The sequence below is a fragment of the Bombyx mori genome, chromosome 1 (genome assembly GCF_030269925.1).
Source record: "Bombyx mori chromosome 1, ASM3026992v2".
NCBI classification, from domain to species: Eukaryota; Metazoa; Arthropoda; class Insecta; order Lepidoptera; family Bombycidae; genus Bombyx; species Bombyx mori.
The window spans coordinates 4,003,251-4,029,647 of record NC_085107.1 but is presented as its reverse complement, the minus strand read 5'-3'; the positions used below and the strand labels follow the sequence as shown (position 1 = coordinate 4,029,647).

General features: G+C 37.8%; 1 protein-coding gene across 50 annotated transcripts in view; it reads left to right on the top strand.

Moving 5' to 3' along the window:
- Positions 1-26,397, top strand: part of LOC101737973 (protein phosphatase 1 regulatory subunit 12A) — an 88,631-nt gene that overhangs the window by 57,450 nt on the left and 4,784 nt on the right. For 33 of the 50 annotated variants that reach the window (XM_012696023.4, XM_062668191.1, XM_021352342.3 and 30 more), the window contains 3 exons: positions 23,930-24,085; positions 25,583-25,666; positions 25,833-25,931. In XM_012696023.4, coding sequence (XP_012551477.2) covers positions 23,930-24,085; positions 25,583-25,666; positions 25,833-25,931 — 339 coding nt within the window. The remainder of the gene's footprint in view (positions 1-23,929; positions 24,086-25,582; positions 25,667-25,832; positions 25,932-26,397) is intronic. The other 17 variants (XM_062668216.1, XM_062668214.1, XM_062668211.1 and 14 more) reach the window with 1 other exon arrangement.

The following is a 26,397-nucleotide window of genomic DNA, read 5'->3' as shown; positions in this document are numbered from 1 at the left end:
GCCGGCGTCGTGCTGCAGGGCATGGAATTATTTGTTCCTAACTCAGCGGTGCCTGTCGGTGGCAGGTCTCGGCCCTGGTTTGGTGGGTCCTGCCGTGACGCACATCGTCGCAAGCGGGAATGCTACCAGGCTTGGGCTAGGGCAAAGGCCGCTAAGGATGTAAACTCTGACTCACTCAAGAAGAAGTACAACTCTGCTTCCAGGTTCTTTAAGAAGCAAATTGCATTGGCAAAATCAAATTACGTTGGGGGAATTGGCGAGAGACTGGCGCGCCTGCCATCTGGCTCTCGTGCGTTCTGGTCTCTCGCCAAGGCTGTCCAGGGTAATTTCTGTCGGTCGACGCTTCCACCTTTGCGCGGGGAGGATGGTTCATTGGCCTATTCCGCAAGGGAGAAAGCCGATCTTCTTGGCTCTATCTTTGCGGAAAACTCGACTCTTGACGACAGGGGGAACACTCCTCCTACCATCCCGAGGTGTGAAACCACAATGGCGGACGTCCGCTTCACACAGTGTGCTGTGCGGAAAGCACTATTCTCCTTGGATGTCAACAAGTCGAGTGGGCCCGATGGAATATCTCCTATTGTGCTGAAGGTGTGTGCTCCAGAGCTGGCACCGGTTTTAACGCGCTTATTCAGACACTCTTATGTCCTCGGCGTTGTCCCACATTCATGGAAGACGGTTCTAGTACACCCGATCCCTAAAAAAGGCGACCGCTCAGATCCGTCCAACTACAGGCCTATCGCTATCACCTCCTTACTCTCCAAAATTATGGAATCCATAATCAACCGCCAGCTCATGGGCTACCTGGAAGAGCACCAGCTGATCAGCGACCGCCAATATGGCTTCCGCAAAGGCCGATCAGCTGGTGATCTTTTGGCTTTACTAACTCACCGTTGGGCGCAGGCGGTTGAGAGTAAGGGTGAGGCACTAGGCGTTAGTTTGGACATTGCGAAAGCCTTCGATCGGGTTTGGCATAAAGCCTTACTATCGAAGCTTCCTTCCTATGGGCTTCCTGAGAGACTTTGTAGGTGGATCGGCAGTTTCCTTGCGGAACGGAGAGTTAAAGTCGTCGTAGACGGCTCATGCTCGGACCCCCGGACCGTAAATGCTGGTGTTCCCCAAGGCTGCGTGTTATCCCCGACATTGTTCATTCTGCATATCAATGATTTGTTGCATACCAGTGGCATTCATTGCTATGCGGATGACAGTACCGTGGATGCACTGTATTTCGGCCGCAGCAATATCTCTCGGGATCACGTCGATGAGTGTCGGAACAAACTTGTGTCTGAAATCGAATCATCCCTTGTGAAGATTTCCGATTGGGGGGGACTAAATCTAGTCCAGTTTAACCCTTCTAAGACTCAAGTTTGCGCGTTCACCGCTAAAAAAGCCCCCTTTGTCGCATCGCCACTCTTCGGAAACACTCACCTTTGTGCCAAGTCGAACATGGGCATTCTGGGCGTAGACATTTCGAGTGTTGTCCAGTTTGGCGGTCATTTGGAGAGCAAGGCTAAAATGGCCTCCAAAAAACTCGGAGTACTCAACAGGGCCAAACAGTACTTCAAGCCGCCTCACCGCCTTAAGCTGTATAAGGCGCAGGTGCGGCCTCACATGGAGTATTGCTGCCACCTTTGGGCCGGGGCTCCGGGTTATCAGCTATCTCCCTTTGACCGAATCCAACGTAGGGCATCTCGGATTGTCGACGATCCTGTACTTGCCGATCGGCTAGATCCTTTGGCACTGCGTAGGGATCTATCTTCCCTATGCATACTTTACAGAATTTACAATGGGGAGTGTTCCGAGGAGTTGTTCAATTTAATAGAAGCCGCTGATTTTCGCAACCGATCGTCTCGCCGGAACTATCATCCGCACCATCTGGATGGTTGGCGTTCCACTACAATGCGTTTTAAAAACAGTTTTCTGCCACGCACAGTAAATCTCTGGAATTCGTTGCCATCAGCGGTCTTCCCCAACAACTGCGACATTGGGTTATTCAAGAAAAGAGCATATTCTTATCTGAAGGGTAGGCAACGCACTGGCGTAAACGCTGGTGACCGTGGGCGGCGGTGAATCACTTACCATCAGGTGACCCGTCTTGCTCGTTTGCCTCTTAGTTGATATAAAAAAAAAAAAAAAAATTCAATTCTTTCCATAACAACAATGTCATACATTCCAAAATTAGAAAGAAAAGAAAATACGGCACGTGAGCTTTGACATCATTCGTCGCCATGCGCTTTCTGTTTAGCCAGAAACTAGAACACCTAATCTTCTGGTCCATAAAACACAAATATAAGAATATAACAAAAATTTTATTCATTATATCTAAAACCGTCCGCACCCATATCAATCTGCAGAAAAAAGCTTAGTGAGAGGTGAATTTAAATATGAGAAAGTGGTATACAGAAGAAACGAACGCATGCCGGTGAGCATGTGCCGGTTTTTAGGTACTTATGTGTCATTATATGATCGAAGAGCTGGTGGCCCACCTCGCGGAAGGTTTCCAGAACTCCGTCACAAATTGAATGCCGCTATCTGTTTTAGAATACAATAGAAGTCAATGTTTGGGATCAAATAGGCAATACTTTGTAAATCACCATTCTTTTCAAATCGACAAACGAATTTCTATGATTCACGATAAAGACGTTTGATAAATGGTCGTTAATTGTTAATTTAGATTAATACGAAAGGTGGTCCACCGGTCACGCGTCCTCTGTAAAAAATTATGTATACTAACGTTCCGACTCAATATAATAATAACAGATATGAATAGATAATTCATAAAATTACATCGGCATTGTTCATTTCAATTTTTTTTTTATTGCTTAAATGGGTGGACGTGCTCACAGCCCACCTGGTGTTAAGTGGTTACTGGAGCCCATAGGCATCCACAACGTAAATGCGCCACCCACCTTGAGATATAAGTTCTGAGGTCTCAAGTATAGTTATAATGCGATTTATTTTTACATTTTTAAAGCTTAAGCTTATCAAGCTACGTTGTTAAATATGTTGACAGCAGTTGATAATTAACGTCAAAAAAGTCTATTAAATTTCCGAAGAGCCCGTATTTTAAAACGTTTTCTGCTTTAGTAAATCAACATAGACCAATGTGTTTACTTAGCAGTCCGCCGCTTCGGCACGATCGCTGTGATAAAGCATGTTTGTTCGAACCTAACCTCCCCCTAGGCCCCAGACCGGAGAGTACTCAGGCTTAGTTTTAATGAATATGTAAATCGGGAGGCACGCACCAAAATGTCTAATTAAACCGTGCACTGTTGAGGATTCACAGCCGAAACGGGCACATTATTGAGCGATTTAATAGATATACGACGAGTGCAGCAGCGAAAAAGATGTAAAAATGAAAAGAAAAAGACTATGGAAAGTCAATAGGAAGTAACTAAGAAAACTCAAACAATTTAATGTTTAAGTAAATAATAGTTTAATAAAAACTAACCAAATACGCTTTTATAGAAAATCCAACTAAAAAATTGGAAATATACACGATTAGACAAATATTAATAAAGACAAACAATATCTAATCTTTTCTCAATTTGACCACAGGCTATAAGCAATAAGAAAAGCTTGACAATAAAAAATAGTATGCATGCGTGTGTGTGTGTCAAATACATGGTAGTGTGTGTAATTATTTTTTTATTGGTTTAGTGTATTTTTTTTTATTGCTTAGATGGGTGGACGAGCTCACAGCCCACCTGGTGTTAAGTGGTTACTGGAGCCCATAGACATCCACAACGTAAATGCGCCACCCACCTTGAGATATAAGTTCTAAGGTCTCAAGTATAGTTATGCAGTAGTTTTATGCAGAATTTAAAAAAAAATATTGACGTTCTGCGCTCCTCTATGTTCTCTATAAGTGAGAGGAATTTCATACTCCTCCGTCCGCGCAATTTTCGTAAAAAGGGGTCAAAAGTTTTGCTTTACGTATTAATATATAGATAATGTAATCATTAGAGCTAAGTTACCCCTAATTTACCGGTGCCCACCAGTAAGGCTTAACGGTTATTTTACAAACATTTAAGCCGGATTGAATATCAGAATTGCCTAGGGTTACACGAGGCTTTCAACTGAATTTCCCTTTGGGCTCTTTCTTATATTTGTATAAACGAGATAGAGGGGAGGCGTCATTAACGGAGTCACCCTATGAAAATAAAAAGTCTCCCGTCAACGAGTCACCGGCGTCGCACCGCAATCCGGCAATCACCAAGAACGTATTATTCAAAAAACCCATTATATTTTCATTATAAATATAGATGCTCCTTTTAATTAATATTTAATTATCGAATTTTGATATAAAGCAAAATTGTTTATTCTCATTACTACCGATATTTGTTTACAATATTCATGTACGCTTCCTTTTATGATTTATAAATGAAACCTGAAATGAATATTTTACCTCCAAAAATATCACTCCGCTCAATAAATAAAAAAAAATCCAAAATAACCTGTATTTTTGGCCACTGTAACGAAATCAAATTTGTTTTGTATTTACCTCGAACGAAATTCGATTGGCTTGTTTGAAACTGCGGTTTTCAGTCGACTGCATCCTCAATTATTTTGTCGCTCTCAAAGGAAACGCTAATGGATGTTCGAACTTGATGCACGAAACTTTCGAAACATCGCTGCTTTTAATAGCGCTTTTCATGTCGTAAGTAATGTACAGTAATGTTATTACGATACTAACATGCTCTTTGATTAATTTCAAAGGCTCAAATTGAAAACCATGCCGTGTTAATTTGTAGCAATATATTTGTTAGTTAACGAAGCTAAGACTATATTGTGCATCTGTTATAACTTTATTCCCTTAACAAAGTTCGTCATTGCCGTCATTTACTTAGGTGATCTTGATAAGTTACGACATAAAAGTCATACGATCGGATATCGATTTTATCAGCTATTCAAAGTGTTATTGCTTTTTTTTATTGCTTAGATGGATGGACGAGCTCACAGCCCACCTGATGTTAAGTGGTTAATGGAACCCATAGACATCTACAACGTAAATGCGCCATCCACCTCGAGATATAAGTTCTAAGGTCTCAGTATAGTTACAACGGCTACCTCACCCTTCGAATCGAAACGCATTATTGCTTCTAATGTATTTTATATTTTTAGTCCAGATATCAGAACTAATAGAAAGAGTAAAAAAAAAACGAATCCGTAGAAAAGTGATCTTCCGAGAAGTATCGAATTCATTTCACAGTACAGACTTGAATTCGTTCATTGACTGAAGTCGTTAATCATTTACTGTCGAGACATTTTTCCTAATAAACGTGTCGGAGACCGTCAGCGACCCGGTTTGATGTCAAACGTATGTTTATTGTCAAAATATGTCGGATATGTATCTTCGCAGTCAGTTGTACTGCGAAAATACATAAAAACAATTTTAATTACAATTGTTTTGTTTTTCGCTTCACAATTGTATTTAATTGTTTTAATCTAACAAACTAATTCCATGTTAAAACTTTTTTGGTCTTCTCCATAATGAGTTATCAGATGCACAAAGATTATAGGTGGAGGTAGTGGGAATGGAAAGTTGAGATCGCACACCCGCCTTTTCTCATTTACAACAATACAGACAGTCAATAATTTATACATTTAATCAAGCAGCTATAATTTTTATACTAGCTCTCACAATAACTAAACGAGAACAATAATTTTGATAGTGAATAACATATCTATCTAAATTCTTACTTTTTTAGCTTTGAAATTGATTATTTAATACTCCTGTCTTTTTATGTAATATGTTTTAAATGAGTGATTAAAATAATAAATTGAAAATAAAAAAATCTTTAATATACAGCACCCCTAAAATACGTCTCCAGTATTTCAAAGTTAAACAAATAATATTGAATATTATGGGTGCTCCTAGTGTTGTGGTGTTTATTTTTACGTGAATTAATCAAACGCTTCATATTTTTATAACACATATCGGGATTTGATGAATCATCCAAATCAGATTATGATTTGAATACTTGTTTAACTGAACCAAATATCGCGTACGTCTATGCCCTGTCTACTAGACCGAATAATTACTCGCCACTTAATGCTTGTTTGCTATTCTCGATGACGGAGTTCCGAACATCCAACCCCATCGATATTCGTTAGCAGGTCCGTATACTCCGATGCGGGTCCATTATGTTATTTGGTAGTTTGTGCAAGTGCTGAGCCGGATTAGCTTTATATATGAGTGCTGCGCTCTAATATGTAAACTTAATATTGAGCACATGAAATGCGAACTCTTGCTACATTTCGATTTATTAAGTTTTAAAGCAATATTAATAAAAAATACAATGCTCTTTTATATGTTTTAATTTATTCACTTTCGGTATTCGTTTTATTTGATTTTAAGGTACGCAGGTTATCGGCTCGTGGAAATCTTCAAGCACTTATTTCATAGAATATAATACTATATAGTTTGTTTGACATTGATTTGTTTTAAAAAAACTATTGACACATTAATTGTGATGATTGATTCGGGCGACGCTCCCGTAAACTTTCCAATTAATCATTCTGTAACGCGTCTCGCTTCGCCTCATATTTTGGTCGCTAAAACGTTCCCTCAATAATATGCTGTGTTTTCGAAAATTTTGGTTTGCGAGTTTAAAAAACGATTACGATTAGTTTAGAAATATGATTGTACAGTATTTATGATGGATTTATGAAACATAAGTGCTGACCATATAATGTAATAAAACTGTAAACTCGCATCGGTACGTGGAGTAATCCTATCTATGTACCTATCTATTGTGTTTCTGCTGCGAAGCATTTATGCGTTTCGATTTGAATGGTGGGGCAGCTGTTATACAATACAATTGATACTTGTGTCTCGAGTGTGGCAGTTGTGACGTCTATGGGCTTCAGCAACCACTTAACATAATGTGATTCTTATGCTCGTTTACCCATCTAGGAAATAGAATAGTAATAATAATATCAAGAGATCCATATTTTCCACTATTTAATACACCAATTATTATTTCTCACACCTCGAAATTAATAACCAAGCAACATCCGCCGCTGATAGCCAAACATAGAGACGTTTAATTAAATCCGTCGCCATTTTACAGCTCTGACCGCACGTCTTATTGACGTAAGCGAACAATGCTCTGTGAGTATTTTAGTCGTTGACCGCCACCGATCCGTCATACTGACCGCGTTTGACAAACCGGCCCGCCGAATTAAATAGCGATTTACACCACGACTTGAAACACTGCTGAAAGATTACCTTCGTTTTCACTCTTATCACTACAACACTAAAATAAAATAAATTTTATTGTATATTATGAATTTCGTGAGAGAAGAACGTTTGCTATGCGATTTAGGTTTAAATTAAAAATATTGTAAGAAAAAATGATTTTATTGTAAAAAAGCGTGGGTGCTTTTCAGGATATTGTCAAAATAACCCTTCTACTCATATAATTTATGTTCATAAAATATTTATAACACTGATACCATGCGCCCACGCTTTTATTTACAATAAAATCGTCTTACACTATTTTTAATTCAAATTCATTAAAATTTATTTTCTACTTTTTTAGTTGGATTTTCCATAAAAAGCGTATTTTGTTAGTTTTTTTAAACTATTATTTATTTTTCATTTTTAGGTGGTTTTCAATATTTTCAATATATTTTTTTATTTCTTTTTTAATAATGAATTATCATCGGTCCTTAATAAGTATACCAAATGTCGAGTTAATCCGACGCTTTGAAGGGGTCAAAATCATGTTCAAAGATTCCGTTACAAACATACATACGTCTGAAGCTAATAAAAGAGTATTAAAATGCGAACTTTTCAAAGTATCTTGTATAATTTTACTTGAACGTAAATTCAATAATGTTATCAATAATAATGTCAATTTAACCATCTCTACAGACGGTTGAAATTCAATTTTCAATTCCTTTAACTTGGGAACGCCCATCCAGACTCTTATAGAAATAACATTGTTAGGAATAAGTGGCGGTCGAATCTGGAATAAAATTGGTTTAGTATTGGTAATCTCCTACGAAATATGATTTTACACGGTCAAACGGACTAAGGACTGTCATTTTATCTACAATTCGGTCATTTTATATCTTGTTGTGACAGAACGTCTAAATTTATTCGGAAGATATTTCTTGGAAAATTTTCTGTTAAATTCACATATATTTTTGTATTGTGTAATGATTTTTTAACATCAACTTGGATATGTTCATAAAAAAAAATACATATCAGGCATACAATTATCATTCATAAAAGATGAGATATGTAAGTTCTTTTAGTTTACGCATTTGTTAGGTATACCTTCGATTCGCTTGTTTATTGTGCACATTTTGAGTCAGTGTTGACTCACACTAAAAAGCTTTTCGTGAAATGATCTCTCTAAAAAACATGAAATATGTTCTTGCCAAAACACATTTTTCCATCATCAAACGGCATTCAGTGTTGCGGAACACGCAAATAAGACGTAAAATGCACTAAAAATAATACGGTGCATCAGTAAAGTGTAAATTTAGACACGCTTTGAAGTTTTCAGGGCTAAAAAGTATTTATATTATCTTATTAGTTGACTAATATCACAAAATAAAACATAAAATAATGATACCTTTAAGGAGAGAATTTAGAATGGACTAAAAAAATTTTTAACACCGAAAAACGCAGAACAATGCAATTATGTAAAATAATTTAAACTACTACCTTATCTTTCCTTTTTTTTATTGCCCTTGTAGGCAGACGAGCATACGGCCCACCTGATGGTGAGTGGTTACCGTTACCCATGGACTTCAGCAATGCCAGGGGCAGAGCCTAGCCGCTGCCTACCAATTATCTGGAAGCAAGTCGACTGTTCACTTTGTGGTGTCTACAGATCCCCACATGTGTATTATCTTTGACCTCTACTACCACTCAAGGCAAGTAGGGCGGTGGTATCAATATAAAGGCAATACTTTCAATCTAGAGAAAAAATTCTCTATCTAGCCCTTTGTATCTAATGAACCAAAAGACTCACTCAAAGGCACTTTGTATAAAGAAATGAATAAAAAAAAATTTTCTTCGACTAAAGTTATTTATGAGCTTATTGCAGACGACATCTTGTTAATACTGTACCCATTGAAATACAGCATTCACGTAACGGTCAAGTTTTCTCTGCATCAAAAGCAATATATGTCTGTGGCTTTATTGATCTATCCGTGTTTCCTCTGCAGACTCCCATGCAATTAAACTTTCACAATCATCTGACTAGGTTCCATACTGTTTTTATTATTGTTTGTATTTATTAGTTGCAGACGTACAGGACGCAAGAGATGTCAGATTTTTGTTTTGATTTATTTCTGTCTGTAATTCCCTTATGCCGTATCCGACGTAGAATCGAATTACGCGATCCATTCGTGTTTTCGGTATTGGTAATAAAATACGTATTAAAAATAAAAATATGTTAAGAAATGCTTTAATTGCAAGTAGGAAATTAGGCAAAGCAAATTAGGAAAATAAATTATTCATTCTGATGATCCTGGTTAAGGATATCAGGCAGACAGAAATAAAATTACTTCGTTGTCATCGGTCTTCAATACTTGTGCAATTGTCGATATTATATTTGTATACGATAATGGGACGTCTTTAAAGACATAGAAACTAATTTGCAACTAAATAACAAAAAAGTGTTTTAAAAACGCAGTGTAGTAACATAAAGTATTACTAAAAGTAAATCAGAAAGTATCGTTACCAACTTGACTGTTTTAAAATTTATGTGTTATTTCAATTCACTGAATTTATTAAAAAAAACGAATGAATCGAAATGCCATAGAGAGACCATTGATAAAAGTCGGTGCAAGTAAAATACGCTTTGTATGGTTTTGGCAATAAATTTACACGTTTTTATTTTATTGCTTAGATGGGTGAACGAGCTCACAGCCCACCTGGTGTTAAGTGGTTACTGAAGCCCATAGACATCTACAACGTAAATGCGCCACCCACCTTGAGATATAAGTTCTAAGATCTCAGTATAGTCACAACGGCTGCCCTACCCTTCAGACCGAAACGCATTACTGCTTCACGGCAGAAATAAGCAGGGCGGTGGTACCTACCCGCGCGGACTCACAAGAGGTCCTACCACCGGTAAAAACACGTGAAAAAGGAAAAGGAATTCTCAATCGTTAGCATGTTCTTCGTCCAATTAATCCGTGAATCAGTTCCATTTTGCTAGACTAAAATTGTATGAGTGATTTCAAATTTATACAAGTAGCAAGCAAACACAAACAAACTGCCGGGACGAGCTCGCAGGCAGCCGGAGAACTTATCCGTCTACGTTTCAATTATAAAGTTCTGAAGTTACGCTTAATTTAGTTCATATAACCCTCGATTTTATACTTGATCCATAGATAACGAACGATTCAGATTCTGTTCGTGTACATTAAGTTTGTCTGACGATGCAGTTAGTACTCTTGACGTATTTACGTTTTATTTATTTATTGCTTAGATGGATGGACGAGCTCACAGCCCACCTGGTGTTAAGTGGTTACTGGAGCCCATAGACATCTACAACGTAAATGCGCCACTCACCTCGAGATATAAGTTTTAAGATCTCAGACGTATTTAATAATGGGATACTCAAGACGAATCTAAGAAAGTTGGTTTTAAATATTGAATTATTAACGTATTTACGTTTATCGTATCATACTGGTGCTAGGACCTCTTGTGAGCATTGTGTAGATACCACCACCCCGCCTATTTCTGCCGTGAAGCAGTAATGCGTTTCGGTTTGAAGGGTGGGGCAGCTGTTGTAACTATATTAAGACCTTAGAATTTAAATCTCAAGGTGGGTGGCGCATTTACGTTGTAGATGTCTATGGGCTCCAGAAACCAGTTAACACTGGGTGGGCTGTGAGCTCGTTCACCCAACTAAGCAATAAAAAAAAGTATTTGCACTAGATTGGAAAATTTGGTGGCATAGGAAAATACAATTAAGAATAGGGCATCCTGGACTGGGCAAGGACAGGCTTCTGTCTCAGAGATTGCACTCTGTTTTGATATATATTCACAAACAATCAACAGATATTTTTTTTTAAATTAATGATAAATACAGATGTAATAAATCAATTGTTATTTGTCATAGTTTTCACGCGATCATTAGTGTAAATTGGTTGACTGTTCACTATCTGCGTATTTCCGCACGAACGCTCCTAGCGGGTGATTCACTGCCGATATCATTGAGTGACATGAGAAGCTTATTTGTGTGGCTGCTTCCAAGGTCGAACTGATACGTATTTAGAAATACACGAAATCAGCTTGTTCTTTGGTAAAATATCTATAGATTAATACGTGAAGCAAAAACTTTGTAACCCTTTTTACGAAAATTGCGCGGACGGTGGAGTATGAAATTTCCCACATTTATAGAGAATATAGAGAAGGAGTGCAGAATGCTAATATTTTTTTAAATTATGCATTAATAATACATTAAATCAATAAAAAAAAACATCACACACACTACCATGTATTTGACACACGCACACACACATATATAAAAACTCTTTGTTTATTGTCAAACTTTTGTTATTGCTTAAAGTCTGTGGTCAAATTGAGAATAGGTTAATATTGTTTATCTTTAATATTATTTGTCTATAGTGTAGTTTTGGCGAAATATCTGATTATAGAAGTGTTCAAACTTATAATTACAATTAACTATAGTCGAATTTCGACTACTGCGGGACCACTAGTATTTATTGTTGTTTGAAGTTGTGTTCCACAGTAATCGACTCTGTAGGTAGAGCGATACGATCGACAAATTTGAACTAAAAAAAAGTTAATGAATTTTTGTAACGAAAATAATTTCTTACACTGGCTAAAGGATCAGTTTGTTATTCCACTGGAGACTACTAAAAGTATAAACAAATATTTCGATGGAGGAATGACGTAGACAACGGTCTTATAAAAATTGAACAGGCAAATTTTTGAAAATTTGAACACATCGGCGTCGTTTGAGCCCGCACGGGTACAAACCGCCGCCCTACTTATTTTTAACGAGATACAGTAATGCGATATAAACCTCATGTCTCGAGGTGGCAGAATTACGTCGTGGACCGTGAGCTTATTCACCCATCTATGCAAATAAATATTTTAAAAATTACATATAATTTGCATATTACAATGATATCGCTTTTATAGTTAGTATTTTAATGTTGTATTACATTTACTAATTTATTTTACTCTATCATATTTGTTTATCATTTTCTGAACAAATCTAAAAAAGTTAGTTCTGCCTCAATAAATCTAATTATAAATGGAAAAGATCAAAGTTTATCATGGATTATTCGAGGAACTTTTACATGCCCTCGCGTCACTAAAGTATTTTGAACCCTTGCTGCAGACGAAGCGACTGCGAGACACGTTCCCGTAAATCAATAACAGACTGTATTCATGTAATTTCAATTTTAATGCCAATACTATTAGGTTCAATTTTAACGTGCTCTAAAATTTCTCTCGTGACAAGTAAGTAACACTCAAACAAGCTACCGTGGAATTCATTTTTCTTAATGTAAGCTCTAATTTGGATAGGTTTTAATTGAAGCACGACCGGCCTGTGCAAATTATCGAGTAGCAATAAATAAATAAACCTTCTACCGTTAGCGGATCCAAGATTTTGTTTGGGTCTGGAAGATATTGCTGGACATTGTCGTGGAACTGGACCCCAGCGCAACGGCTTTTTCTTTTTTTTTATTGTATTTATGGGTGGACGAACTCACAGCCCACCTGGTGTTAAGTGGTTACCGGAGCCCATAGACATCTATAACGTAAATGCCGCCACCCATCCCGAGATATGAGTTCTAAGGTCTCAGGCAGGCTAACTGAGTGTAGAACAGATTAAACGTCGTTTCCGCTCCGGATACGTGGATTTGCTCTCCACTGACAATCAGCATCGAGTGCCCCCGCCTCCAGGTTCCAGGGCGTTATCCTCACTCATACGCGTGACGTCTTGAAGGAGATAGTGCAGTATGGTTCGACGGCACGGTGTGGCGTTTGTAGCAGCTTCACCACTCCCATGATTAGGGACTGCCCATTGACCCCTAATGGCGCTAGAGCTTTCAACCATACCAACCCTATCTAGATGCGGCTCGTACCTTGGTAAGGTCCGCCGTGGCCCGGAAACCAGCCCCAAGGCGGCCGGCCCCTAAATTGTTTGCGGCATGTAAATGTTATCAGTGTTTCAATGGTATTGGTAAAATAAATAAATAAAACAATTGTTTCTTTTTTCATGACTCAGAAGTAAAATACGTCCGTACATCTTTAAAGGCGAATTTACATTACGAAATTAGTGGCATGAAACTAATTTCGTGACATTAGTTTTACCAACAGTTTCACGTGTAATTTAATACTTTCGTAATGCATGCATTAATTTCATGCATTCAAATTAGTTTCGTGCCCTGCGCGATTTTTTGGTGAAATTAGTGTCATGCAACTAATTTCATAGTGTAGACGCGACGTGAAACTAATGTCGCGAAAGGGCCTGCGCTGTGCGGACGTGTGTATTGTTAGTTCGGACGCGCTTCAAGCGTTGAAAATGGCAACCCGTACGATGGAGTACAGAATAAAAATTAGATCTTATTAATGAATATCAGCGACAAGGGTGTCTCTGGGACCCGAAACACCTACAGTAAAAAAGCAAAATTATCATTCGAAAATAGTTTTTATAACTCTCAGGATCTTCATCTGCTAATTTAGAGACTAACTTCATTGCACCTAAATGCCTTCTTGTTGACAATCCTCGAATCTACCAACTTTTTTTTTCTTGATAGTCTTTTTTTAAGTTTATGTTCTATAGCTACATTGAATATAGCAAATTATAGCTTTGATGTTGAAGGCGCCATGGTTACTGCGATACTGTGAATTTCGCGACACTAATTTTTTAACGAAACTACTTTCGCATATATCCAAACTACTTTCGTGAAACTGAGCTCAACATGCATGACACTAATTTCGTAATGTAAATCCCGCATAAGGTTTTAATCACTCTGTGTAAAAAGTTTTCACTTCAGTTCACTCTGTGTAAAAAGTCTGTTTTATTTATTTATTAAACCTTGCAAAAATAAATCAGTTACGTATAAATAGATCGACTCGTTTCATCATCAACTATTTATAAAAGTCTCATAAATAAAGCGCTACATTTAAAAACTGCTGTTTCGATTGTTTTAAGAACAACAATAAATAGCGAAACCACGACAATACTGGCTTTAATCCAGTTTATAAACGAGCATTAAATTAGAGTAGACTGAAATTTCTTCGAAAACATAGTATTCTTCACGAACGTGAACATAATTTATGATTACACGGGCAATAATAAATTCAGAATAAAATTGTTACCGTTATAACAATAGGAGCACAATTTCCCTCTGTTATTTCGTTTTATTTAATCAAATTTGTATACAAATCACAATATGTATTCTCTTCGACAACACACACACACACACGCATTCAAACATGAACTTAAAAAAGGGTAAATTAAAAATGCTTTTACAATCCACAATATTTGTTAGAGAAATTGACAATCTTATATTCTTAAATAGTGAAGGTTCTGTGACGTCAGCGGAAATTGTGGAAATCATGATTTTACCCGTAGTCGAATATTGCGTGTGGGGTTTTTGATCGTGATTGCCTTCACAAAATTTTGTTTTTCTATAAATTATATTTTTGCCACAATATTTTTTCGTTGCTGCGTCTTTTTGTCTTATCTATCTGAATTTCGCCATAACCGTTTCTCAGTTTCTATATTAAACATGAACTACTATAATTAATAAAGTTTCAAAAACAATATTGTTGCGAGCAAAGCAGCCTTCAACGAAGCTTGTCTAGATAAACAAGTAAACATTTTCTTAATTGCTATTCGTTTACACGTTTTGAGTAAATTTGTATATTTTAATATTCATTTTTACTAAAAATATATATATACAAAAAAGTAATACGACTGTGAAATATGCATGAATTCAGCTCCCAAATATCCATGGAATTTCGTATCGTGGATTCTACAGAGCAACGCTGTAGTGCTGACTGATATTAAAATGTCTGTGGCTTTGAAAATTGAATTTCATGCATTATTTATGAAACGCATTTATAACCTGTCTGATTGATACTGATATCCTATTGTGCACACCTAGTGTGATTTCTTTGCCAAAGTACTTCCTATCACGCATGAAATAAGACAAACTTCATAATACAAGCTTAGCATTGAATAGTATTTATTCTGTTTGTCAACCTCGGTGACCAATTAATATAGCTGAGTCGGAAGATCGCCTATATCAACCACGCAAATACAGTAAAAAGTCTTAGCTATGACAGCACCGAAACTAAGGTAAAAACTTTAAATTAGATATTGAGGCAATATTGTTTTCATTTCGCGAACGTGTTATAGTCACCGATTAAAACTGGATTTAAGAAAAAGCAACGATATCGATGGTGTGTTTTAAGTTTAGTGGTTTCAGTATTTTTAGCTGTTCTCTCGATGGCCGGTAGCTGTTGCACATGGCTCTGTGACGTCGTCGTACATAAATAGGAAGTCTGTACAACATACGTATATTCTTATAAATTTATTTTACCTCTCTTAATATAATCCCACGTTCGAAAACTGAAATATTTTAAGAATGCTTTACGTTCGAAGTGAGAGAGAATGCTCGATGAAATATGAACTTATTAAAAAATCTTGAGGCCCAGATATCCTTTGAAATGCCGTGCAGACTTCGTTGAACACTACCCCTTTATTTATATTTTTACATATGAAATTGAATTCCGACACAGGAGCGTCGTATTCTCACAGCTTATGTAACAATATTTTCACGTTTGCGATCATTACGAAGAAGAGTTCGTAAAAATCCCGATAATTGTGATATTTGAATACCGGGTGCTACGAGTTATTGAAGGAGAGTGAGCGGTTTTGAGCCGGAGCCGCGTTTTGCCGAAGAAAAATGTAGTAGTTTTCTATTTTTGAAACAGTAGTATTTTTGGGCATATTAAGTTTTTATAACTGGAGGCAAACGGATATTGGAACCTTAATATTAGGAATCTTAGTAGCTAAGCCGCTACCCCTGCCGCTCAGGACTGTTTTGAAAACGTTTGAAGAAGAACTTTATGCGATGTGATGTTTTTTTAATTTATTGTGACTGTAATATTGGAGCTGAAGTTTAGAACAGTGACCAAATGGCTTTACCTTACAAATGACCTGGTTTCTTTCTCTGTTACATTTCTTATGGTCTACTTGTGCTTTAATCCAAATATGCAGTGCCTGAAATCGAAATCTAGAAATATGTATGTATGTTTCATTAAATATCTCTATTTAGCGACGTGGTTACACCTGTCTGGGGTGGGCTTAGCGCCGACATACCCCATGGGGGGTTGCGCTGCAATATCGTTTCTAACGTGACTTCGATCCAGAATACACGTGTATTAAAATAATCCAAAACTTTACAAATAAAGCAGAAAAGTGCTTATCAAGATATGGGAAAGAGTACAAAATATATGCGAATATATGTACAAAGCGATTCCTTTTATCTGGAATACGTAGTAGTGGTAAAACAAATTTTCACCATTAAAAATATTTTAAAAGACCTGATCTATTTTGAAAAATAAACAAAGGTATCGCGCGCCATGCAAATTCGATGAGCAGTTTAATTGGACAGCTAATGGTTTTCGAGAAAATAAACAAGCCCTGGGTAAAAGTTTGATTTACATAAAAATCCATAAATATGAATGATGTTAGAGACATCTACTAAGTGCTGTCGTCGTTATTGAGCAAAAAAACTGTGCTGCGAACATAAAATGCTGGTTAAGTTCTGTAATTAAAAATGTCAAAGACATTCCTTCCGTTTATAATTCAAATGTAAAATGGACCTCGTGCGGTAAACGGTAACTTTAAACGGTAGGCAGCGGCTTGGCTCTGCCCCTGGCATTGCTGAAGTCCATGGGCGACGGTAACCACTCACCATCAGATGGGCCGTATGCTCGTCTGCTTACAAGGGGAATTAAAAAAAAATCTAGTATTTAGACACGAGGATGTTCTTTTTTTAATTACAGAACATATTTATTACAAGTTTTCCTTGATCAAATAACTATGGGTGATGTGGGTATGAATTATTTTTGCTGAAAGCATAATATTGTGCTTCTGATGCGCAAGTAATGATATAGATTTATGTTTGAAATATTATAATCGGAGAAACTCTCCGCTATGTGGCTAATTGTATGAAAACTATCGATTTTTTGTAACTATTAACGTGTAACCTATTGCACGTTTACATGACAGAAACTTTACTTGGAGCGCCAAGAAAAACTGTAAAAAACTTAATCACAAACGTAACCAATGATTTAGGAACGCGTCGAGCGCAATACTAACAAATATTCATTTTCATTCATGTGCGTAGATTATCTCTCACTATGACACAGAGCACGCTACGTATACAAAATTAATATCGGACGATTGGTTTTGGAATTAATTAAATACGGCCAGCTTTGTGTTCGACTCTAACAAAGGGTTCTCCGGTATTGTATCACGACAATACCTGACCTATCCAAACATACCGGCATGGTCTCGACCGTGCAGCGATTTCAATTAATTTTAGCTTCAGTTATTTTGTGTAGACGTGAATCCGAACACAGCTTTATTTCCGTGCTGTGTGCGTAAACTGCAATGAGAGTCCGAAAAGAATATAATTTTTACAATGGTTTGAAATTAAATTATTAGTGCTTTGTCAACGTCCACGATTTAGGCCAGACTGCGTTGCCGGTGGAACTCAATTAGCGCCCACGTGAAACGTAGCTATTAACACAGAGCTATTCGTGAGATATGTACGTTCCGAATAGTTTTATCGTGTAAATTACGTAATTTTGAAAAACGATTGCAGAGAAGCCGTGCGTGCGACGCGTAAACCTTGTTAGAAGCTGAAATGGGGACATGTTTCCTTACGCCGGAGACGGAAAGGATTTGTGAATTTGTGTGAGATAAATGAAATAATTTGAGTGTCGAAAAAAATTGTACTTTTTTATATAAACATACTTTTTTCTTGTATTTTCATTCGAATTTGTTTCCGTTTGCGTCTTTCATTTCAGATGATTACTTCACTATAAAAATAAAAACGAATAAAACTGTTTTTCGTGTTAATATCAGTATTTACGGTACCTGTTCATTATAAAAATAAATTCCTAGTAAAATTTTGTTTCCTGTATGTCAAGTGATTAATACAGAAAAACTATTTTTAATATATCGTTGACTTCATGGCCACTATCGTGACGTCAACGGTTGGAAAATTCAAGTCAAACAAAACGCATCAGTACTATCCGAAGACGACAGTATTTGGGTCAGAGCTTTTCGAAACAGGGACACATAGACTTGAAAATAGATTTTATATTCAACGAAAAATAAATGTTAACAATCGCATCTATTATGCTGCATATAAGTATTCATTGCTTCATATTATTATTATATAATTGTTTCCAAATAAAAAAGTTATCCCTTAATATTTTTACAAATAATATATACCTAATGTATAATGTGTTGATTTAAGAAGAAAATGTAGTATATGTTAAGTTCGGCACATGCGTACCTTCACGAGGAGGGGGACACCGAATGTCTTGTCAATACTGATCGACACCGATAACTGATTGATGAGGCGTCGCGCTTACCAATAGGAGATAAAATCAATCAGTGAGATATCTCCGAGGATCATACCTGGCCCGGCGGCCGACGACCTCTTTATATTTAATTTTACAGGTGATGGCAGGCTCACGTGCTACCGTCGCCCAGTGATGCGTCAACGAGTCGCACACGCGCGATCTTGCCGTCGCTCCGCGTGGGAGTTAACAACATTTTCACTCAGACACGGTTCGGTCGGGGAAACATTTAGTCTCTTTCCACAAGCCGCGCCGGGCGGTCGTCGCATCTCGGTCCTATTCCACGTTGAAATGTGATCGAGGATGAGTCGAAAACAGGATAGATACACATCGCGGCCACGCAGCCTGACCTCTCATTATGGCTCTTCGCCTAGTATGCTTGGCTCAGTCCTAAGTGGTCAATACAGCCCATACGCGAATAATTATTCGAATTATACTCCGAGTACGTACAGAAACTACAACCCTTACAGTGTGGGGTTGGGTCGTCCGGCTTCTAATCTCAGCATTTATGGAGGGACAAGTTCGGGTTACGGCGGTGTGTATTTGAGTGGCGCGACTTTAGGATCTCTGAACTTAATGACTCCGGTGTTAAAAAAATTGGACAAAAAGTTATTGGCCAGCCAAAAGAATTTCAAGCCAAAACCAGTTCCGCCAGCTAAAGTGACAGAATCAGCGCCTGGAGAGCCCGTTCCGGAGATACCACCGGTACGACCTGAACGGAAACCCCGCGCCAACAAGCCTGCCACCGCACTCGACAAGGAGAAGTCTCGATCCCTTGGCTCTCTAGAGACTGTCGGAGGCGTCGGATCTCGGTCATTGAGTCTCAACTCATTAGCTTCAGATGGATATTGCGTATGTACTTTTAGAAATTAACTAACTAGGACTACAATATTTTATCTATGATTACGAAATAATATTATAAAGAACGCAAGTAAATTATCCCCGAAATCCAAGTATCTAACTGGCCCCACGCCATGGATTCTCAAATATTTTACCCAGCCGCGATTACATTTATACGATTTGTTTACACGCGAGCGCGTTGAATTTATTTCGTAAACTAGGTGAAATCATCTTGTAGAAAGATGAAAATGGTCGGAACGTTCTATGTGAAGTGAACTAATTCATCAAGAAAAGTTCCATAAACCTATTTTATTAGTGACTCGTGAATTTATCGAGCGTGTGCCGTCAGCAACGTTAAATGTCTATGATGATTTAACCGACATTGAACATAGCTTTATTTATTTGGGTTGTAAAGAGAAGAAATAATCGATTTTTCATCGATTGAATTATCAAAAAAGAAATAAGCCGTTATAAAAATAACAAATTTTATATTAACTTTTTTCGAGCGAGCGAGCTTCTCCATAATTGTGTCCAATTCCTCACATTACACACCCACAGTAATGTTGGTGCTATTCGGTAAGAAGCTGTGATGAAATATAACGGCACTAGACCACCAAACAGTGACCATGACATTTTAGGGTTAAGTTTTCGTTTGAGGCATTTCCTAGGTGCTGAACCAGACCCTCGTTACGTTTACGACTATCGAAATGAATCCATTTCTCATAATCAAGTGACAATGCAGATGAAACAATATGGTTTTGATGCTAGCTTGATGTTAAAAGCTGCTATTAGTAGCTGAGTTAGTTCAGCGATAGATTGACTATCGTCAGTTGTCACTATTACCATTGTTTCGTCATTGTTGACTTTAGTTTTCGCGTGACCACTGGATTCATATTTAAATCAAAATTTCCATGTCGGAAGCCTTCAAACCAATAATGTGTCGTGCGTTCGTTTATAGCGCTCATGTTATTAATTTTGTAAACCGCTTGTGTAGTACTGCTACCGCAACAGAACTTGTATGGCATAATTAGTCGTATTTTTTATCGCGTCGAAAACGAAACACTAATCAATAAAAAACGACTTAATTAGAAAATAGAATCCCATATTTTTAACATAAATGTCATTTGAGCTTAGAATGTATTGTCAGACATAAAAAAAAAAAGTTGCAAGTGGTCGGTATTGTGAAGCGGCAACATCATGGTAAAGTTCTATTTCCAAGAGTTTTATATCAAAGAGTTTCATTGTAACTCGATACCGCCCTCGCGCCGACATGTGCAGCACTCTTCTTACGACCACGACGACCGTTAACCGTTGAAAACTTCGAAAACTATAAAACGAAGAAGCAAATAACGCAAATAAACCTTAAAAGTATTTTGAGAACAATGTAACTGAAACTGTGTAGGCGTATAAGGGTGTAACGAACTTAAAAATAAAATAATTAACATATATGTATATCAAACACAATGAACTCCATTTCTTTTGTAGCAAAAGAGAAAATGGTTTTTTCCAGAAGTACAAATAAAAAAGGTTTTTTTTCTAGACACACATCAAAGAACTCGCAAATCTCCTAAACAAATTACAATATAGCGAAATATACACTTTTCCACGAAACACGTGTATACATGAGTTTTTAAATCTCCAATCCATCATGTTTTGCGAAGGCGGGTGAATATTTATGTGGTCTGTCCTTAGCTGGTTAAACAGTTAAAATTTATAAATTCATACACCAGTGTTGGTTTATTTTATTACAATGATTATCGTATTAATAACACGCATATCGATATTTGTATAGCATCGATACATATAATTATGACAAAAGACAAAGTATCATTCTATTACTAGTCGGGACATTAAGAAACAACATCATGAATAAAATGATGTAAAGAATTTGAATTATTTCGTTTTTTTAACTAGAGATCATGATTTTTCGATCGCGGCACATTTGTAAAGGCACTCGTGGCTTAGGACCAGTAATGATTGGACACTTACTATGCAATCATAAAATTCTATTATCCATTAAAAAAATAAATCAATAAGACTCGAGCTACCGGTTTGAGTTGTAAAATAATTTAATGGAAGCAATTCAGAATTGCAACAAACGTTGAACAAGCAACTGCAATATTTTGTTTCGATCGATACGTCCTCCGTGTCTCCGTTGGGAGCGACGATGTTACGATGTTTTCCGAAGAAGGAGGAGGGATTTTGCATAGTCCCAGACTCTGAAGGAGGCGGCCTCTCCCGGTAATTAAGACCATGGAGCGACCGGGAGGCTACTAGCACTAGCGCGCTATACTAGTTATGAAGTCCGACTTATTGGCTGTGTTTCGCGGCTCTGGTTCATTGGAGTATTCTATAACACCAGCAGCACCGTGGGGCCTCTGCCGTACTATGAGGCCGGCGAAGACATCAATTCGTCTCCGACGACTTCATCTTTTGAGATACTTGGTGTGAGTCGCGGGTATGGCCGTAGTATTGACTGTGGTAATATCTTACTTCTCCCGGGCTCTGTTTCGGGCGGGGACCGGACATTCAGGCGAAATTCCAGGGGAGTCGTTTATAAGTGGCCTCTAGCATCTTAACAGTCCCACCTGCACCGCAATTTCCCCTGCCGCAGAAGGAACCAAATACGTGAAACTGAGAAGATCCGTGAGCTGTGTCTGTGATCCGAAATGACGTGTTTTGGGGGACGTCGACTTACGATGCACACTAACCTTATGCCACGTAGTCAAAATTGTAGCCTCTAGTCAGTAATGTTTGTCTGTTCTCTCGAAGGCCTCTTTGTTGACTTCAGCTGCCCAGCTCATCAGCTGTCTAAATGCCGGTTACATTTAATATACTCGGGAAATAAATTCAAACTCTCTGTTTGTTTTCAGTGTTTATTTTACCCTGCTAATTCCTATCTCATGCGCTACATTCGGTGTTAGGGCTGATTGTGGTCGTGGCTATATGCTACCTGAGAATGAAAGTAGTCGTGATGAGGTTATGTATTTGATCGTATTATCATAATATGGCTATCATATATCATTTTCTACTCGGGCTCCAGGCTAGGCTAACAAAGCGCTCATCCCGAGGCTCAGTTGTCCCACTACTGAAGATGGTCTTCTAATTATCGATGGAGTTTGGAGTGGCTTGTATTTATGTTGGAATCTAATATCTGGTAATGTCTATGTAAGGATCGGCTATAACTGTATCTATTGATTTATATACCTGTCTACGGAATTTACAGTATATTCACAGAAATCGGCTCGTTTCTCGAGTGACTCACTATTGTACAACGGTGTCTCGTTTGGATGCTCGGTCAGAACCAGTATCTCTGCAAAGTATATTTGATACTCGGCATTCGGGTGTCGTTATTTCTATCTCGTACGTATTTCTAGTGTCCATAATATAGGAGAAATTAAAAGTAAATAAAATTATTTCACACAACCGCTATTGATATTCGGATCAGAATTTCTAGCAACTTTTATTAACTAACTAATTCATTTAACTACACATACGTTCAAGGCTAATACCGTGCGAGACGGCAGGGTATTCGAATTACTGTTTCATATTAGATTAGCGTCTGTCTCTAGAAACATTTAGGTCATATCAATGACTTATTAATGTCAAGTTAATTATTTTCTAACGGGATTAGTTACCGATATATGATGAATATTTCGTGTGATATGATATACATGGATTTTCGGATTAATAGAAGAGTTTAACTTACGATTTTTTTGCCGTGAGATTGAATTGACGAAGTTGAAGCCCATTTAAAAACCCCACTCTTGGTTTTTGGTCCCCGCTTCTGCTTTGCTGCTGAGGTGGAATTGTGACAGGACAAGAGAGGTTAACGCAAGTTTCGTTAACTCAATCAGCGGTCGTCGACGACCACCATGTTGTCTTCTAACATCCTTCACTGGTCTCTAATCAAACATTCAATGGGCCTGAAAGACGTTAAGGGTTGTGGAGCGTCTGAAATATCTTGTCCTACATCCGACTCGATAAAGGCTATTCATGCAAAGAGAAAATTGTTCTGACAGTCAAACTCGCGTATCTTACCATACGTGGTTTCGTAGAAGTAAAGTGTCGCCATTCAGACCTCGAGCCACACATGTATGTCTCAGAAGTGAGACGGCATTCAAGTTATAACCATATCCATGTGTGTAAATGTCGAACAAATTGAACGACTTCAAAATGATATACACATTATTATTTTTATTGCTTAGATAGGTGGATGAGCTCACAGCTCACCTGGTGTTAAGTGGTTACTGGAGCCCATAGACGTCTTCCACGTCACCCACCTTGAGATATAAGTTCTAAGATCTCAGTATAGTTACAATGGCTGCCCTACCCTTCAGACCGAAACGCATTACTGCTTCACGGCAGAAATAGGCGGGGTGGTGGTACCTACCCGCGCGGACTCACAAGAGGTCCTACCACCGTACCATACTCAACGATTTTTTTTATCTATTGTTTTAGTCTGGAAGCGAACGTACCGAGGAAGGCGAAGAGCGAGACTACAAAGCACTTTATGAAGCGTCTGCCAGCGAGGTGCGGCGTCTACGGTCACTGCTCACGACTTCAGAGCAACAGCTACGCGAGGCCCGCGCCACCATCGCAAGGCTCACGCAAGTGGTATGACATGTACTTTGATGTCGGTGTGCATGATTGTTTCATTCGCCTGCTCTGTGATTTGCGTTCAATAATGATTACATACAATCCCGTAGGAAACTGGAGGGTTCAAAAGAATTGCAATTTCCGAACGGCTAATTACAAATTTTTGTTTCGAATTGTAAGTTCATAATTTAGTTTAAAATTTTAAATCCTGACTAAATATTTTTGAGATTTAAAATCTTGCTAAAATGCCTAAGAATGTATTTAAATATTCCGATCAAAGTTTCTTTGTAAAACCATTTCATGCATATCCGCAACTGTCTAGAGGGCAGTCATACTAAGAGTATGATTTACGATAAATCAATTAGATTTCCTTAAGTAAATTTCACATGAACCGTTCACTAAAAACTAGAATTGGAACGTACGAAAGAAATTCGCAGCGCTTTAGAATCCCTGTTTTGTTTCAAATAGAATTTACTTTTCAATTCTTTTATTTTGTAGTCTGTATCTTACGATAAATGCGTAGTGCACAAACCACCCTTTCAAAACCTACTGCTGCAACTTGCGAACGTGCTTTTGTTTATTGTGTTAGTATTGGTCGTAGATTTGTGTGTTATCATTACGATGTTGTGATCAGCTTTAGACAAAAGAAGAAGATTGGAACACGGACCCAAATATAATAAATACCTAGTGTGGTTTGTGTTTGTTTATGTAGTGCGGCGTGATTTTCGTAAGTAATTATCGGCTTAAGGTAGATGACAACTTGGCAGCCGCGCTTTTTGCATTTGCGTAGGTACATTGTCAATTTTAGATGTTTTGCCCCGGCGATACATAGACACAGCATGGATGCATGATGCGCATTGCGAATACGCACCCGCAGCTGTCTATCATTTAACGAAAGAGGAGATATCGTTTTAGACGTGAATCACTACTTATATGAGCAATTAATTTGGATATAATATATTCCAATTACTGAAGACCATTCAAGGTCATTTTTTTTTAATATCCGATATCTGACTCAATGCATTATATGCTGCAGTATTTACGTGTCATAAATGTGATTAATCATTAAATAAAATTTGATTTTCAATACTCGTAAAAATTTCATTGAATTTATCGTGATGTTTCATTTCGACACGTCAAATTGTAAACAAATTGTGCAATATATTAAAAAAATAATTAAATTCTTTAATGCTATGCAGAATGTAATTAATTGCCCAATCGTAAATTGCACGAGTATGCAATGACCGTAACAATAGCTGTCGAATTATTTATTAAAATGATTATTAAAATGACTTGCAAGATATATTCGGCGTTCATTAACGAAGCTGATGCAATTAGTATATTTTGTAGGTATATATTTACATAAGGCATATTACAAAGTACTGATTCACTTTCTGAAATGTGTCTAATTAATGCTGTTATTTCGAAGCGAAGGTCATATTATTTTGAAACTACGGGTTCACGATTCACAGTATTAATGTGATTTGATAATATGAAATTTTGTTTTGTTCTCAGAATCAGAATTCATTATCTGAAATCGAGAAACGGGAAAAGAGAGCGATGGAAAGAAAACTATCGGAAATGGAAGAAGAGCTGAAGGTAACGAATCACAAAATAACTGTTTTCGAACGATATCGAACACTGTTCCTACACCACACATTATAAATATATATATATGTAGGTTAGAGTTGCAAAAATTGGCGTTCGTCAAGATGGCGCCGCACATCAGCCGCAGATAACAATAATCAATGTTGATGTTTTATAGCAATTGCAAAAACTAAAAGCCGAGAACGAAAGGCTGAGGGCAGAGAACCGTGCACTGACGCGTGTCGTCAGCAAATTGACCAACTCTGCCGCCAAATAGGTAACTGTGTACGTTTGTTGAGCGCCCGCTCCAGTGGCGACGCCGCACGGCTTGTTTCGGTATCACCTACAAACATCTCGCTTGCAATCCTACCAGAATAATTCTTGCGTCATTTATAAATACACTTAGTTTTGAATCACTCAATTTTTTCTTTAATATCCCTCTCTCCCCCTCCCTCCCCCTCCCTGTCCCCTCCCCCTCTCCCCCTCCCTCTCTCCCCCTCCCTCTCTCCCCTGCCTCTCTCCCCCTCCCTTTCTCTCTCCCCTCCCTCTCTCCCCTCCCTCTCTCCCCTCTCCCCCTCCCCCTCTATCCCCTCTCCCCCTCCCTCTCTATCCCCCTTTCCCCCATCTCTCTTTCCCTCTCTCTCTCTCTTTCCCTTTCTTCTAACAGAATTATATATATATTTAAATATTTAGTTTTCGAAGGCTGTTTTGCTAAATCCGAAAAGGCAAGTGACGACCGTAAA